Source organism: Alternaria ventricosa (genome assembly GCF_023758065.1).
Source record: "Alternaria ventricosa strain BMP 2768 chromosome Unknown scaffold_8, whole genome shotgun sequence".
Classification (NCBI taxonomy): Eukaryota; Fungi; Ascomycota; class Dothideomycetes; order Pleosporales; family Pleosporaceae; genus Alternaria; species Alternaria ventricosa.
The window spans coordinates 1,372,379-1,388,664 of NW_026055688.1; the positions used below are offsets into that span (position 1 = coordinate 1,372,379).

Genomic DNA, 16,286 nt, shown 5'->3' on the forward strand with positions numbered 1-16,286 from the left:
TATACCTCATGGCCCCCTGGGCAGTCTTTCCATATGCTAGCTGCGAATACAATTAAGATTTTACATGCGCTCAAACAACCTTGTCTGGAAGACACGTGAATGCCAATACTTGCACGTGAAGCACAGAGCGACAGCTCTTAGCATTAGTCTCGCACAATGCGCGCACACTTTGAAGAGCAATGCTGGATATAAAGCTGTGTACTCAATCAAAGCGATACAATGTTCTTGACATGTTGAAGTCCAACGTACTCGATTCTATAAAAGAGAAGTTCTCACTACCCTTAGAGCCTTCTCTATGTATACCACTATACTTGATCTACCTTCGTTACTGACTAACTGCACGTTTGCCTGTCACATTAGTTTGACTCTCAAGCCATCATCTCTTTCTTACTTACCCACGAAAACCCGCTTGCGCTTTTGCTTCGACAGCAATACCCTCCACTATGCTCATTTGGAATACTCCACTTATCGGGCTAATTGCCGGTTTAAGCTGTATCTCAGCAGCTCCTATGGAAAACTTGGCTAGCAAAAGCAATTCGCTAGCACATGACACCCGAGATGTAAGTTCTTAATCTTAGTCCATGCCACTACGAACAACTTTTACTAATACCAAGGTTCAATAGGCACATCCTGAATTCTCCCTCCAGCTTCTATACAGCGTCTGGGATGAGGATAAATACCTTTACGTCGCCTATCGAGGGAAGCAAGGGATAGCATGGGGCCCGTGTTTTGGCGATGAAAAGAACAATTCCTTTGAGCTAATCCATTATACAGAATTAGGCAAAGACTCCCGTCCCAACGCCATTGATCATCCTCCGTTTCCCAGCAAAGAAGTAAGTAGAAACCGTCCTTTAACTCTTTAGAATATGCTGACTCGGATGTTTTCTACAGGTCACATTCCCTATCGAAGTACCCGGAAAAAAGGACTGCCGTCACGAGGGCAATGGCAAAGACGCTGGCCAGATTCGATGCGGAGATGAGGCTGTCGTGAAGTGTGGGAAAGACGCCCAGTACGATGAGCCTACGATCAGGTGTTCATGGGGGACAAAGTACCATCGCGGATATGTCTGCGAGTTCTGAGTACCCGTAGACTTGAGTTTGGATGCACCAGAATGGATAGTTGGGGAACAAGAGAGACGTAGAGTGAACTAGAGTCGTATGACGGATTCACTGGATGGGTGTTGCTTGTCGTGTTCGTATGATGGCGGATGTTACTGTAGACAACACACAAGTTCTCAACATGCTTGGATAATTGTGAGCATTAATTGTGTTTGCTGCTATGGTGATTGCTTCTCGTAACGAGTAACCGATGTTTCGTGGTCATGTACGCCTGGGAATGTGGAGCGAACAATGTAAAGAGGAAAACGCCGTTGGCTACACGTTGCCAAGCGCGAGACCGGAACACGAACGAAGGGGAACTGTGGCTCAGTATGGGACGTGACGAGTAGCAGACGAAAATGGATGGAACGGGCCGTAAACAGGATCACGTTTGCAGTGAGGATGTGCTTGCGATAGTCAAATCACGCCGGAAAGAGTGAAGTAGTCCGGGCAGCTGTAACACCATTACTTCTGACATGTCGTGCAATCTTTGCGTCACCACGGCGACATGCATATCGTACAACATGGTAAAGCAACAATAATTTCCAAGCTTGCCGTGATGCCTACGCGATATGGTCAACAGGTCCTCTTACAGCGTGTTGCAGCATATAGGAAGGCGGGTAGTAATATGTCCACGACTGGCTATCACCCAACACAGCAATCTCGCGGAAGCTGAGATGATTTTCTACCCTTTCCTGCTTCTCTGGGCCAGTCGCTCCTTCGCAATGCCCACCAGCACCACCGAAATGTCGCATTTGATAGACGACACAAACCAATACATGATCCTGGACCAGCTTGACATACCATTGCGATCGCCATTCGTGCCAGGCCTCGTTCCTAGCAGCGGGGAACGGGCTCGGAAAAGAGATATCGGTAACTACACAAGGGTCAAAACCGAAGCGCCTTCCAACCGAAGCGCTTCAGACAACGCCTCGCAAGTCCAGCGACCAGCGGCCAAAGACCAGCTCACAGCTCTCGCCGAAATCATTCTGTTCCCAAGGACTTGCGAAATTGATCAGCAGTACCAAGTTCTCGCGATGGCTGAAATGTTCGTAAACGTCGGTGTCGTCAAAGCTGATCTGGAAGGAAACATTCGCCGAAGCTCGTTCTTGTGGGGCGAAGATGTTCCGGGCAAAGAGTATATGACCACATGGATGTATGTGGATATACTTGACGATGGGCCATTGGTGACGCCCGATCTGATAGAGAACATGTTCTATCTGATGATATACGATGAATCTTGCTATGCGACACGAGGCGAGACAAGAGGCGGCAGACTGCGGGCGGTGCATGCGCGTACGGGTAACGAGCTTGCCAATGTGGTCATAAATGCGGTGGACTCTAGAGACGCGTAGTATTGGGCGGTGGATCGCGTGGAACGGGAAGGCAATGCATATGGATAATCCTTTGGAGCACCATGGGGTTTTAGACTCTTTCATCCTCTGTCACCTTCAAGTCTTTCAGATGCTTATCCGGGTCCGCATCCACAACATACTCGTCCAATTGGACCAAGCCCAGTAGAGCCTCGTCGTCAACGACATCTGCCATTGCTGGTCTCTTTTCTGTTTGTTGGCTACGAGCGGCCTTGAGTTTCAAGATTGTCTCTTCATTGTATTTCTTGAAAGCCTTGGGGTTCTTCTTCTCCCTATGCGGATCATGCGACTCGCTCTTGTACTGATATCCTCTAACTCGCGGCCCTTGGCCAGACTTCTCGGGAAGCGTAGGTTCGTAATAGGCCTCGAAAGCGGCCATGTCAGCGTCGAAGGTACCCGCTTTGATGGAGGCGCGAATGCCGGCGAAGAAGGCCGAGAGAATGGCGTGGTTGTGTAGCTGAATGAGTACCCAGCCAAGCATTTCCTTGGCAGCGAGCAAGTGCTGGAGGAAGGCGCGATGATGCTTTGTGCACGCGTAGCATGTGCAGCCTTCGGATAGCGGGGTAACGGACAAAGCATGCTCACCGCCCCACATGTCGATGCCCAGAGAGCGGCGCGCGCTTGTGTTGCCGTCTCCGACGGGCGCTGGGAAGGTGAAGTCGAGGACGATACCCGCGTCGGTCGCGTCGGCGAGGAAGGGCACGGTGAAGACGTCCACGCCCATGCGCACATGGCGGAGAAGTTCCTGTGGACTGGCAGGGACGTGGAAGGAGAGTCGTGGGAGGTGATGGAGCTGGTCGGGTAGGTTGTCGAGTAGATAGGCGTCGTAGATGGCAAGGCCGCTGATCTTGTCCACGATATCGTCTAGCAGGTGATCCAAATACCACGATTGTAGGTCGCGCTCGATGGGCAGAATGGGCGCAAAGATGGTCCACGCTTTCTCGCCCTCGTCGATAGTGCCCTGCTTGGCTACTATGTCGCGCAGCCATGTTTCGGTTCTGTCACTCATCTTGTCTTTCCGCTTGAGACTGATGGCTTCCTGCCCGACTGGTATATCACCCAATCCCACAACGATGTCTGGTTGCAGCTTCCGTGCCGCGGCGGCATAGTACTCGGAGCTGAGGGTCGTGAAGCCGACCGACGTCAGCAGGCGTATCTCGGTGTCTGTATTTCCATGAGGGCTGGCTATGGGCGGATTGCGACGCGCGCCCAGGACGAGGAGCGTGTCTTCGGGGAGGGCGATGAACTTGCGCAACGGCTCAGGCACGTCATACTTGAAGACTGGCGGAGTTTTGTGCGGGCGCTTCTCGACGACTGCATGCTGTTAACGGTGCTTGGTGGCACATATGGGGAACGTTACGTACAGTCCTCGAGCGCGACGTAGACCCCGCCAACATCGGCGCTCCGTCGGAAGTTGTCCTGCGATACATGGGGTATGACGCCTCTGGATGTGTTGCCAATAAAGGCGGGTGTAAGGATACTCTTGCGTCCCGGGAACGACAGGCGGCCGAGTCGCGGCGCAAGCGAGCCTGACGTCTTGAGGAGCGTGAAATCCAGCATTTCAGCCGGCAGTTGACCAAGTTTCCTCGTCGAGACCCCGTCAGACATGGTACCACTGAAGATCTGACTGTTCAATGTCTAAAGCTTTCTCTCGGCCCATACATCAAGCGACAGCTATCGTTTACAACTCCGAACGTCGTTGCCTATGGTGGGGCGTCCATGTTCCTGCCGACTCATCGTCGAAAATGTGGATACGTGCACGTGCAAGCGTGTCAAACCGCGTCAGGCGTCCGACTACTTCTGATTTCTACATCTGTCCTCAATGTTCTTGTAAAATGATGGCGGAATTCTCTTATTATCGCATCATACGTGGTGATGAATCGCTGAAGCCGCCTCCAACAGCGATTGCCCATGTCTTCACCAAGGGCCAAGCACGACCACGATGAGCCACCTCGCCGGGCTCTACGCGACTCTACCACGAGAAAACGATATCAGGACCCATTAGTCGTCTTAGTTGTAGTTCTCATCGCTTTCCTGGGCTTCTACCGCATCTACAGTCCTTCCGCTACCATAAGCTCACCATCACCTCACGACAATGACGTCGACATTCAGGTCGTCGAGACTTACAATGAAGACCAGCTTCAGGAAGTTGCTGCCTTGATGGACGAAATCTACACCATGCTAGCAAATGCCACTTTCATTCCGCATGACTCTATCAAGCGTGGCCCACACCAAATCAATTCTACAGCCAGTCCCTGCAGGCGCGATCCAGCCGACCTGCGCTTAATGGAGATCCTCCCATATGTCGACGCCCCACTACTCGACAATGATCATTGGTTATGGGGTGGCACTTTTTTCGATTTCCGGGTAGATAAATTCTTGGGCTACGGCTGTGATCCTGACGAAGCAGACAAAGACCCTTCGTTCCTCATGCGGCCAGGAACGGTCCACTTAACCAATGGCGGCTGGGATGGCTGGGATCTCTACAGAAGTTGGCAACTCCAATATGACACTAGGAAGAATGCGATTAGGGTCTATGAAGGAGAGGAGAGGAGTGATTACCAGCCACAAGTCAATGGGTGCTTGTTGACATTCCGACATCCATACAAGAGCGAGCAGTACAGATTTGGTCGCAGATGGGAAGACACCCCTGTCTTTGGAGCGATCAACTCAACGGGAGGTCTCTCGGTGAACAGGCACAGCCGTGAATGGACGAGATGGACCGATGCGCCAACCTTCTTGAGGAGGATCAGAGACGCATATCGGAGCACAGCATGGACACCATGGGTGGCTGCAAACCCCGCTGATCGGTCCGCTGATCAGCGCGTCCTTCCGCCGTCCCACAACATCACATCATGGCTTCTGATCAAGAACGGTTGGCCCGAAAAGCTTGACATCGATCAGTTTCGGGCTGACTTCATCCGGGCGCAGCACAAGCCGTCAGGACGAGGCTGGGCCGAAGGTGCTTTCCAACGCATCAGAACTTATCAGGATGATCCAGATGATCCAGCCAACATCTACTATACCAAGAGAATTCTACAACGATATCAGGATCGGGAGCTTTCCGGAGAGATCGAATATTCCACTGGAGAATTAAACAGGATGATGAAGGAGGCGGAAAGAGCAAGGAATAAAATCGATCAACACGACAAAGATTACGAAGAAGCGAAACGGCAAATACAGCGGTTGTGTCCAGACGGCATCTGTGTCGAGGAGGAGGATCTCATTCTTTGGGAATTCAGAGGACTAGAACAGACATATGCAGAGGCACAGCTCAAACCCGACACTAAGACACTGTGCGAACGTCGCCCCTGGAGGCTAGACGAAAGGTTTTATGACAGACAACTGTCGCCAGATCAGCATGCAAGCTGTGTCACCCGACTCAACTTGGAGAGACACTGGTTAGAGTTGGCATACCAACAATCCCGCGCCGATGCCCTCGCTCATTGCGCTCAAAGTAACAAGGATCTCCTCCCCCCTGTCTCGTTCGAGACCCTCGCGAATGTCCACATTGCCGACTATGAAAGCAAATATTACGGGTGGAAGATTGAGGAGATAAAAAAGGCTTTGTCTGGTGACATTGGCGATGGGGGCCTTCTAGAGCCTTGGAACCGATTGGAGATTCTGGAGGAGCCTCATTCGACGTCTGATGACAGACTGTACTACTGAAGGTATATGATCCGGGTATCAGCATGAAGAGTGGTGGTCGATGTCACATTGGTCAATGGTGGCGCTTATTCTCACTATTGTCTCAATTCATATTCCATTCATCTTCACTTCACTTCCTTTCACTTCACTTCACCTCAATGATCAAATCACAACAAATCAAACACCGCCAACTCCTTCCTCAATGTTCTGGCAAGCCAGAAGCACTAATGAAAAAGCAAAGGAACACAACAAGTGAATGTTGTGAAGGGCCGCCCCGCCTCGCGGCCCTCGATGACTCGCAACCATGCGTCAATGAGTCTCTCTTCCAAGCCGAGCCCGGAAAAAGCCAGTCGAGAAGGCGATGCTGTAGGTTAGCCAGCTGCTGTGAGTTAGTTGGGTATAGCCCGGCGGGCGTGTGGATTGTAGGAGGGAGGCAGGAAACGCTGTTTATATAGTCGGCTGCTGGCCTGCCAAGAGCGGCCGGATGAACCTGTGGGCCCGGTTTCACATGGACTGTGCTCACGCCGGTACCCGTGGTTCTGCCGGCGGTATAGGGACGTGCGCAACGAGGTAAAGGCGATGTGAAGGGGACTTGCGACAGTCTGGAGTGGTGTAGTGACGTCAGACCTTTTGCAGCGGTCGAGACTCAATAGGCGCATGGGCTGTCTCAGCGATGGAGTATGAGAGTCTCTGCCGGTTAGTGAATATTGCGCTACACTATGAGACCAGTGGATGAATGTCTAAGTCACGTGCGGGATTCATGTCCGCCAACTTTCTCGATGTTTGTCCTGCGAATCTCGTCAAACGGCATATGATGATGAGATGTCTCTTATAAACGAGAGTTCAGTGTTTTGAGAGGATGGTAGGCGACAGCATAGATCTTTAGACTTGACGGTCGTCACATCGCTTGTCCTGGGTTGCCCCGCAATTGACACGCGATCCCACACGACCCCCACGCCAATACGCGATCACGACTGCAGACCTCGGGAGTCGAAAAAAACCAGACGCGACCAGTCGTCACTTCATCATGACAAGCCGCTTAGATATCGTCACCAAAGACGCGAAAGCGCTCGTACCAGGTCGCAAGACATTCTTTGATCTCTCCGGCGAACTGCGAAACCAGATCTACGACCTTGCGCTCGGCAAGGAATACCAGCGCGTGCCCTTGAACCCCTGCTATCTCAACAAGCCCGACCCGTACATCGCTCTACTACAGACATGTTCTCAGATATACAAGGAAGCGCGGAGCTACCTTGTCGAAAAGCAGGTCGCTTACGTTCCAGTAATGGCCGGTATGCAGTACGACTACGGGACCGAGCTGAGTGAAGACTACGGCCTGAGCAAAGAGACGACAGACACCATTGCAGCATCACTGACCGACTTCATGGAAGTGCATTTCCATTTGCACATCGACATTCTGCGTGTCTCAACAGACCGCCACGGCGCCGACTTCCGTCTTGATGATGCAAATGGAAAAAAATGGAACATAGCCCCCTTGCTCGACACCCTTCACCAAGCCATCAAGAACTATACACCGCACTCCTGGAACCTATACCTCGAACATGAGCTGGGAAAGCGACGTGCGACGGTCCACCTCGATCACCTACTCTCACTCTGGCCCAGGATCTCGCCAGAACACCCTTGCGTCCCTATCGCTGCGATGCGAGACCTCGTCGATCTCATGGCGAAAGACACCATGACTGAATGGCAGATACGGTATTACATCCCGACTGGCCAGGCCGGTGTATCGGTCGGCTACGGATGCACGATCGACGACGATATGGCCCACGCGATTCGCGACACGGAACTAGCACAACTACGCAGTTACGCGAAAACATGTGCACACGACAACATCACCATCATCGCAGAGCTGTATGGCGAAAACACCGCGTGGGAGTATGGGGACAAGTCCGACAGCGTAACTAGGCTGCGTACACCCGCTACGGAGTTCTGGCCAACCTTGCATTTCGACCCTTGGAAGTACTCCATGCCGCATCACCAGCATTGGAACAGGTCTTATCCCGGTAAGTGAAACACTTGATCACCTCCTACTGCCGGATTGTTTCATGCCAGGAGGATGCATTGATATGGAAGTATATGTTTTCAACGTTCGATGACGTTATGGCTACAACACGAATTCTGCCACTAGGCAGTCCCCTCAAGTCATCCTTACTAACGACACATGCGTAGAAGAAATGCCCATCGAGAACTTTGAAGAAGCCGCCTTGTTAGCCACTCACGAAGATCGCCCGCGCCGAGCAGACTGGATGGAGATGCTGCAGCGGAGGGACGACCAGGCTGAGCTGAGGCGGCGGTACGAGGAACATAGGTCTTGGGGTGTCGGGGCGTCAAGCTGAGAGAGAGCGGTAGCAGGCATCCAACGCCTTTAGAGACGAGATAAATGCAGAACAGACATGTACTGCCACGTTGACCTGGAGAGAGCCTGAACACCCTAGAGCCTACATTGACGTTAGGCCACCCACTTTGTATGTTTCTTTATCGCAATGTAATCTGCAGACCTGTTTGGTTTTGTTCTCGTATGAGGTGCGGCGGATCTTGCATCAATCGCTGGATGATGATAACGTTGTCTCTAATTTCATAGCCCGCTGTACAACTACCTCTAATATCCCAACTTCGCCACCCTTTCCTTGCCCAAGATATCAGCCAGACTAACCAACTTGAAGCTCGCTTCTTTCGCCGTGCCTCCACCAGCTAACTCATTAGCATCGTCATGCGTGACGAAAAGCCCACTTGGAAAGTCCTTGTTCAGCGCGTTGCCCACAGCAGTACACCCATCCGTGTTACTAACGTGGTCGATACCCTTTGCCTTGTTGTCAACGATAGTGAATGTCTCCACGTACTTGTGCGGGGGCGCGCGCTCGAAGATCAGATATGCGGAGATGCCCTGCGACGAGACGATGATGTAGCCGCCCGGACCTGACTTGGCTGGTACAAGCGTGATGCCCTCGACGTCGGCGTGGAGGCCGCTGGCGTCGCCTACTTGCGCGATCTGAACACCGTTGTTCGAGCCGGTGGGTTCGGCTTCGTAGCGCCAGATGCCGAGTGGTTCTTCACCGATGAAGAGGTAGCCGGCGCCTTCGTCCGCGACGCAACCTTCGACTTGTCCGCCTGAGCCACCTTGGAATTCGCGGACTAGGGTAGTCTGCAGGGTGCCGTTCGCGGTAGCGCTGAGTTCGTACTGTAGGTATTGTGCATCCTTGTTATTGACGAAGAGGTACTCTTTTCCGGTGGTCGGAGAGCGGTAGTTGCAAGAGCCGTAGGGTTCGTAGTCTTCCGGTAGGGATTGCTTACCACCAGAGATGGTGCTGAGGTAGCCTGTGCTGTTTACCTCGACCAGGCTTGGCGATGCATTAGCAGATGTTTTAAGAAGTCATGCGATGGTACTCACCACATGGTGTTGTCACCGCGGCATGCCGCAAATGCGAGATCAACCTTCCGGGAACCGAGAGTGAAGTTGTAGATGACATCGACGTTGTTTGGCTCCTCAGCCGTCAGGTGCTGAAGAAGATTTCCCTGTAGATCGAAGACACCAAAGCCTTCACCCTCTTCAGACTTTGTTGTGGTAATGATCTTGCTCTGATCTGGTCGAGTGGGGTGGATCCAAATCGCAGGGTCATCGCCGTCTCCACCGTTTGCATCAGTCTCGAACTTTGCGGTGACCGCGACGAACGAGCAGTCTGGGCCAGTCCACCCATCTTTGCACTTGCAGACATTTGGGCCGGTACACTTCCCATGTCCGGAACAATCGTTTTCGCAGGTGATCTTGGAGCAGTCGCGACCAGTAAAGCCGGCAAAGCAGGAACAGTCCTTGCCTGACACGAAGCCGTTGTTGGAGCACTTCTTGGTGACGGAGCTTTCGCAGTGCTTGCAAGCCTTGTTCCTGGGACTGTACTGTGTGTTTGCCTTGATACCCATGGATTTGAGCGCGCCGTCCAGAGAACCTACAGCTACCCCGGTATCATCCTCGCCCTCAAAAGCGAAGGCGAATGCGCCAAATGGGTATCCAGCAACTGAAGATTGAAGGATGGCGAGCGAACCCTCAATGGAGAGCTCAGAGATACCGCCCAATGAGATGCTTCCCTTCTGCTTGATGTCGGAGTCGTACACATCGATGACCTCGTCGTGGGCTACGAACAGATAGTCGGCGGATGCGCTGTGGTAAGTAGCAAGTCCCGCAACTTCGATGTCCTCAGTAACAGTCTCGATATCGGGTGCTTGGACAGACTCCGACGCCTGGAAAAAGTACAATGGTCGATCTTCGGCCGAAAAGAAGATCCCGCCATTCGCGAACACGGCGCAAGTTTCGCCTTCGATAGCAACGGGGAAAGTTTGAACCTGTGATCTTTGTCAGTATTACTGTCTATGGTCACGATCAAGAGACAAGAGTACCTCCAGGATCTCAACCCGGCCTTTGTTGCCCCGAATCAAGAACTGCACAACCATCTTTTTTCCGAAGAGGAAGATGTAACTCTCACCACTCTTCCCACTACGCCATACGCACGCAGTACTCCAATCACCCAGCTGTTTCTTGTCATTACTTTCGATCGTGTCCCCACTCTGAGCGTCGAAGACCCTGATCAAAGAGTCTGGAGCTGGAATGTTGACGATTAGATCCCTGCCGTCGATGTCGTGAACAGCAACAGCAATCTTCGAGCGACCAGTCTTCTGATGCGTCTTCTCTGCAAAGCTTGAGGAATTCGAGACAGAGAATGTCCGGAAGCCACCGTCGGCAGCACTTCCATCATTGATGACCAGTAAAGGCGATTTGCCGTAGACGAAGTTGGTATTGTCGCCCTCGGATCCAGTAGCGGCTGCGACGAGTGTGACGTTCGCGTTCTGGGCTGCGACGAACGGTGTGATCACACTCGCCCATACGAGGCATCGCGTGAACGCTTTCATCTTGTGGCGGGCGTTGTCTAGATCAGTAAAGGCGGCCTGACTCTATGAGCATGGCCGTCGAGGCCGTCTTATATCCCAACATGTCTCCAAGTAATGGGCTGAACCTAGACTTCCCGCTGATCCATGTGCATATGCAGTCCATGTCGTTAAAGCCCTTCGGGGCTCCGATGTTTCGAGGAAAAATCCACAAAACCACGCGATATTGTCGTTAGGGGCGCGATGCATGGTGTGCCTGCTGCTTTGGGTTAGGTCAAGCTGGCTGAGCGGCCAATAACGATGTCTGCTATTGAAACGTGAGACGGCCTGGCAAGGTTCGAGGCCGGGATCAACATGAGGAGAACGGAGGAAGGATTGAGACCTGGCATGGCTTTGAGGTGTGAACATGCACTTGGAGAACTGTGGTGACATGCCACGCTGGAGCAGAGGGTGATGGTATGTCTGCCAAGCTACAACCATTGGAGATGGTCTGCCATAAGGAAGGTGATGAGCCTGATTACGCTTTATCTTAAACATGATAATAACTGGTCCTTATCCTGCGGGTGGACTCTGGCATGGACGTAGACGTAGATTGGAAGTTGATGGGTCGATATTTGGCTAGCTTCCAGTGCCTGGTCTTCTACTTATATCTTGTCGGCATCTCCAGGCGGGTTCCGCAGGCGTTTTCTTCACATGCAGTGTTGAAGATTCACGTTCTGAATCATATGCTGTGCGCGAATAGAGGTCATTCGTGGTGTATTTCTGCAAGATTGAAAGACCTCGGGAAGATTGTGAGAACGATGACGTGCGCTGTGCCAAGGCGCAGGTTCACACCCGTGGCACCAACAGACGCGACAGGACAGTATCACGAACTCTCGACATCGCGCAACGATCCACGCGAATACATACTCGCTGGCAGAAAAATCGCGAGTCCTTGTACAATTTCTCGAATATCTACTCACGTTCATCCCAGGTGTCCCCCTCTTCCGACGCGCCGCACCCGTCCGCACGATAAGCCATTTCGGCAGTATTCCCACCCTCATCTCTCCACGATCAAGCGTGATGCTTACAAGAAGAACATTTGCTCCAACAACACTATGGCTCTAGTCGCGGGCGATCGAGACGTGCTCGGGCTTCAACTGCCCCCACCCGATGGTTGAACAACACACTCCACCAGGGACATACTGTAGCATGCGTCTATGTTCAGAACCGGTCGCATCACTCTCAGCCCTACGCTACAGCCATGCAGTGTCGACGATAATCGCACGCTGTCGTGGATGTAACCTTCGGTCACGATGATTACCTTGGATGGACATACCTGGCAAAACCGACACTTGATCAAGTCGTGGAGTGAGCCTTCATGGCGAACATAATGAACTGTAGCTGGCATATGAAGGACGGCCAACTCGAAGGGGCGAAACACAGGACAAAGTGAACAATACCTCGTCTGATATCCATATGGAACAATCGAGCCCAAGCCCTCGGCACTCTATACCCTTTCTCCTGTGACGATGCGGCACTCGGGTGGCTCCAAATTGCATCTCCACGCGGCAAAAGAACCTTCTCTCAAGCTTGTCACACACTTGGGCATCCCAGGTAACAAAGGACCCCGTGGTCTTGATGCCAACGAGTAGTTGGGCAACCCGCCAAATGAATCGACGCGGCGATTGAGTTGATTACTCTCCATTCGCGACCCCGCCTTCCAGGCGTTGCAGCATGCACGATGCACCCTGGCCATCTTTGCATCCTTAAATTGCCCTTGCGAGATCCAAGAATACAAATTGTCCGGGGAAAGGCACCAAGAATGCTTAGCTATCGGTACATTCGCAATGGATCGAACCACTACCTTTAATTCGTTGCTCGTACGCTAACCCCGCACTGCACCTTTAGCGCCACGGCTCTTGACCTCATATACCGAAGTATAATGACTTGGCAACATTGAAATATCCATACGAGGCGCACTACGCCGAGATGCACCTGATTGGGATACCGTTTTGGAGACTTAGCTGTGCGACGAAGTGACAGCCTGATCGCGTCCATCAATGAGTTCTCAACTCCCAAGGCGGACCAGATGTCCATCAATCCGTCAGATATTATCGCATGATCAGTTCCTCATATTGCATGAGCTCATTGTCGGGCTTCTGGAGACTGGGCAATATGCATTGTGTACTTTGCACACAAGCATGGCCAGGATCGAAGCCGTGAAACGATCCTATAAGTTGGCAGCATCATGTACCCCAATAACGGTGTGACATCCCACAGCCTTCATTCAGCTCACAGTCTTCTCTTTCATCATGTTGTCGACTTCAAACCTTGCGGTGTTTCTGGGTGTTTGTGCCTCCCGCGCATCCGCCTGGGTCATTGGAACGGAGCAGTCCGAAACTCACCCAAAGATGACCTGGCAGCGCTGCACAGGCAGCGGTGGCAACAGCTGCACCAACGTCAACGGAGAGATTGTCATTGATGCTAATTGGCGCTGGCTTCATTCCGTTGGAGGCTACACCAATTGCTTCGACGGAAACGAGTGGAACACCACGGCGTGTGCGACCAACGCCGCATGTACCAAGAACTGTGCTATCGAAGGCTCAGACTACCGCGGTACCTACGGTATTACGACCTCAGGCAATGCTCTTACTCTCAAGTTCGTTACCAAGAACCAATACTCCACCAACATAGGCTCTCGCACGTACCTCATGAAAGATGCAAACAACTATGAGGTAGGGCAGCGCATCAGATCATGGTATGACACAGACGCTGATTGTTGCTATTTGCTGCTTAGATGTTCAACCTTATCGGAAACGAATTCACCTTCGACGTCGACAATTCGCAATTGCCATGCGGTCTCAATGGAGCACTGTATTTCGTTTCCATGCCCCAGAAGGGCCACGGTGCACCCGGTGCAAAGTACGGAACTGGTCAGTCACGGTATCCGCGATTCATAGAGCCTGGACTGATACATCCCAGGTTACTGTGACGCTCAATGTGCTCGAGACCTGAAGTACATCGATGGCAAAGCCAATGCAGAAGGTTGGCAAGCATCCGAATCTGACCCCAATGCGGGTATTGGCAGAAATGGTGCATGCTGGTGAGTACGCCAGTCTGCTCGGCCTGGCCCATTCTGACGCAACTCAGCACCGAGATGGACATCTGGGAGGCGAACTCAGTCTCCACGGCTGTGACCCCGCACTCTTGTCAGCCTGAAGGCTACTCAGTCTGCACAGACGACACGTGTGGTGGAACATACTCGCTCGATCGCTATGCCGGCTCCTGCGATGCGAATGGTTGCGACTTCAACCCATATCGTGTCGGCGCGAGGGACTTTTATGGCAAGGGCAAGTCTGGTGTAGACACCTCAAAGAAGGTGACAGTCGTCACACAGTTCTTGGGATCTGGAGGATCGCTCAGCGAGATTAAGCGCTTCTATGTGCAGAACGGCAAAGTCATCGCCAACCCGGAGCCCACAATCCCTGGCATGGTATGTGCTCCCGTCACCAAGCCTTAAGAACTCCATTCTAACAATCGCGCAGACAGGTAACTCGATCACCCAAGAATGGTGCAACACGCAGAAGGAAGTCTTCCAGGAAGAAGTCTACCCCTTCAACGAGTTCGGCGGCATGGAGTCCATGGGTAGGGGTATGAACCTGGGCATGGTACTTGTCATGAGTCTCTGGGACGACCACTACGCCAATATGCTCTGGCTTGACAGCAGCTACCCTACTGACAAGGATCCGGAGCAGCCTGGTGTCGCTCGCGGCGAGTGCGACATCAACAGCGGCGTGCCAGCCGATGTAGAGTCTGCTAACCCGAATGCGCAAGTCATCTTCTCGAACATCAAGTTCGGGCCCATCGGCAGCACTTTCGCGCAGCCTGCTTGAGTTTCTCAAGAAACGTGATCGATATCGGGGGTTCTTTTTATTTCTCCCGGCTCCAGCTCTACGCAGCCTAACCAGTTGTCGCTTGTACGGTCAGGCTGTCGCTTGTACATAAATCTGTCCGATCATGTCATTCGCTTTATTATGATCAGAGATACGAAACAATCAACGCTGTACAGTTCTTAATACACTGTAAGGACTAAACCTTTGTTCAAGAATGCGCACACTTGACTCTAGCGCTTTCACCTTTGGGAGTGTGTATGCACAGTGAAGTACTGGTTGGGGCACGATAGGCTGCTGTTAGCTCATAGGGAGAATACCCCTAACTCCCATTCCTCCTCACCATGTCAAAACATCACTGGAGCGGAGGAAGAGCTTCCAAGTCATTGTCCAACCCTCCCGAAGCCCCTTTACAGCACATCACAATCGCAGATTCCACCATGGCTATGGACCTACAGCTCGAAGAAACACCATAACAATCAATTGTGCAAACAGCGTTGACCATACCAGAGCTCACGGAAAACATCCTGAACCGTTTGCTGGATGTTCGCAATCTAATTCATGTTCGGGCAACTTCGAAGGCCTTGAAGACCATAGTCGACGGCACACCCAGCATCCAACGCCAGTTGTGGCAGCTTCCCACGCCAATCCCACATGACGAAGACCCACATTACCCTGATTTGCCGCAGATTATGTCCACGTATCCCATCACGCTAAGCTAACAGGAGGTGGAATGAGCTCTAGAGGCGAGTCGTCGCATGGAATGAGATGTGTATGATGCAATTGAGGCAGGCGAAGATGAGGTGACCGCTGCCGCGGTGCGAGAGCAGCAATGGCAAAGTCTATGGTATTCGTTCGAGAAACCTAACTATACGTTTTCCCTTGATACTATCCTCGAGCAGACACCTCAGCAACAAGCGTTCAAGTGCAACAGTTGCCAGCGTGTTCACCCTCCATACGCTGCCTCGGGCTTACATCCAGCTCTCCGCTTCCTACACAACCACGAAATATGCGGTCACGGCTATGGTTCGGAACTGCTCTTTCGTTTCGCTCTTGTGAATCTCGGGCGTGCAGACTACCGGATGGGGCCTGCATTGGACGAAAACCAGGGTCGCATGTGTGGTCGCAAAAAATTGTATATTTTAGCATTGTTTGCCAGGGCGGTGAGCAACGCTTACGAAACCACAAAGCAACGTGGTATTCTTCAACATTATTTCATGGCGCCCGTGTGCGCGAGGCTCATTCTGACTTGCGTCGAAGGTTCCGACCCCGTGGATCTGGGGAATACCATTGTTCGCGATCACGATGGCATCAAGTTGGGGCAAGTGCTACGCGCTCTTCTGCGATTTTGTGACATGACCTTTACGCGCGGTCGCGCTAAGGTGCTGACTGTCAACGA

General features: G+C 52.3%; 6 protein-coding genes across 6 annotated transcripts; 4 read left to right on the top strand and 2 right to left on the bottom strand.

Moving 5' to 3' along the window:
* Nucleotides 1–1,844: 1,844 nt before the first annotated feature.
* On the top strand, nt 1,845–2,453 carry J4E93_005668 (uncharacterized protein; the record flags this gene model as incomplete). Its single annotated transcript, XM_049343588.1, has 1 exon — nt 1,845–2,453. The coding sequence occupies one exon, from the start codon at nt 1,845–1,847 to the stop codon at nt 2,451–2,453; it is 609 nt and encodes a 202-aa protein (XP_049199681.1).
* A 70-nt stretch (nt 2,454–2,523) lies between these two features.
* J4E93_005669 (uncharacterized protein) lies at nt 2,524–4,079 on the bottom strand (the record flags this gene model as incomplete). Its single annotated transcript, XM_049343589.1, has 2 exons — nt 2,524–3,785; nt 3,836–4,079. 2 exons carry the CDS (start codon nt 4,077–4,079, stop codon nt 2,524–2,526), a joined length of 1,506 nt encoding a protein of 501 aa, XP_049199682.1.
* A 487-nt stretch (nt 4,080–4,566) lies between these two features.
* Nucleotides 4,567–6,140, top strand: J4E93_005670 (uncharacterized protein; the record flags this gene model as incomplete). Its single annotated transcript, XM_049343590.1, has 2 exons — nt 4,567–4,571; nt 4,733–6,140. 2 exons carry the CDS (start codon nt 4,567–4,569, stop codon nt 6,138–6,140), a joined length of 1,413 nt encoding a protein of 470 aa, XP_049199683.1.
* A 1,006-nt stretch (nt 6,141–7,146) lies between these two features.
* J4E93_005671 (uncharacterized protein) lies at nt 7,147–8,476 on the top strand (the record flags this gene model as incomplete). The annotated part of the gene is made up of 2 exons (XM_049343591.1): nt 7,147–8,143; nt 8,310–8,476. The coding sequence occupies 2 exons, from the start codon at nt 7,147–7,149 to the stop codon at nt 8,474–8,476; spliced, it is 1,164 nt and encodes a 387-aa protein (XP_049199684.1).
* A 263-nt stretch (nt 8,477–8,739) lies between these two features.
* Nucleotides 8,740–11,039, bottom strand: J4E93_005672 (uncharacterized protein; the record flags this gene model as incomplete). Its single annotated transcript, XM_049343592.1, has 3 exons — nt 8,740–9,478; nt 9,529–10,475; nt 10,530–11,039. 3 exons carry the CDS (start codon nt 11,037–11,039, stop codon nt 8,740–8,742), a joined length of 2,196 nt encoding a protein of 731 aa, XP_049199685.1.
* Nucleotides 11,040–13,408: 2,369 nt separating this feature from the next.
* On the top strand, nt 13,409–14,890 carry CEL1_2 (Esterase/lipase/thioesterase; the record flags this gene model as incomplete). Its single annotated transcript, XM_049343593.1, has 5 exons — nt 13,409–13,732; nt 13,795–13,930; nt 13,980–14,100; nt 14,148–14,490; nt 14,543–14,890. 5 exons carry the CDS (start codon nt 13,409–13,411, stop codon nt 14,888–14,890), a joined length of 1,272 nt encoding a protein of 423 aa, XP_049199686.1.
* Between the last annotated feature and the right edge of the window lie 1,396 nt (nt 14,891–16,286).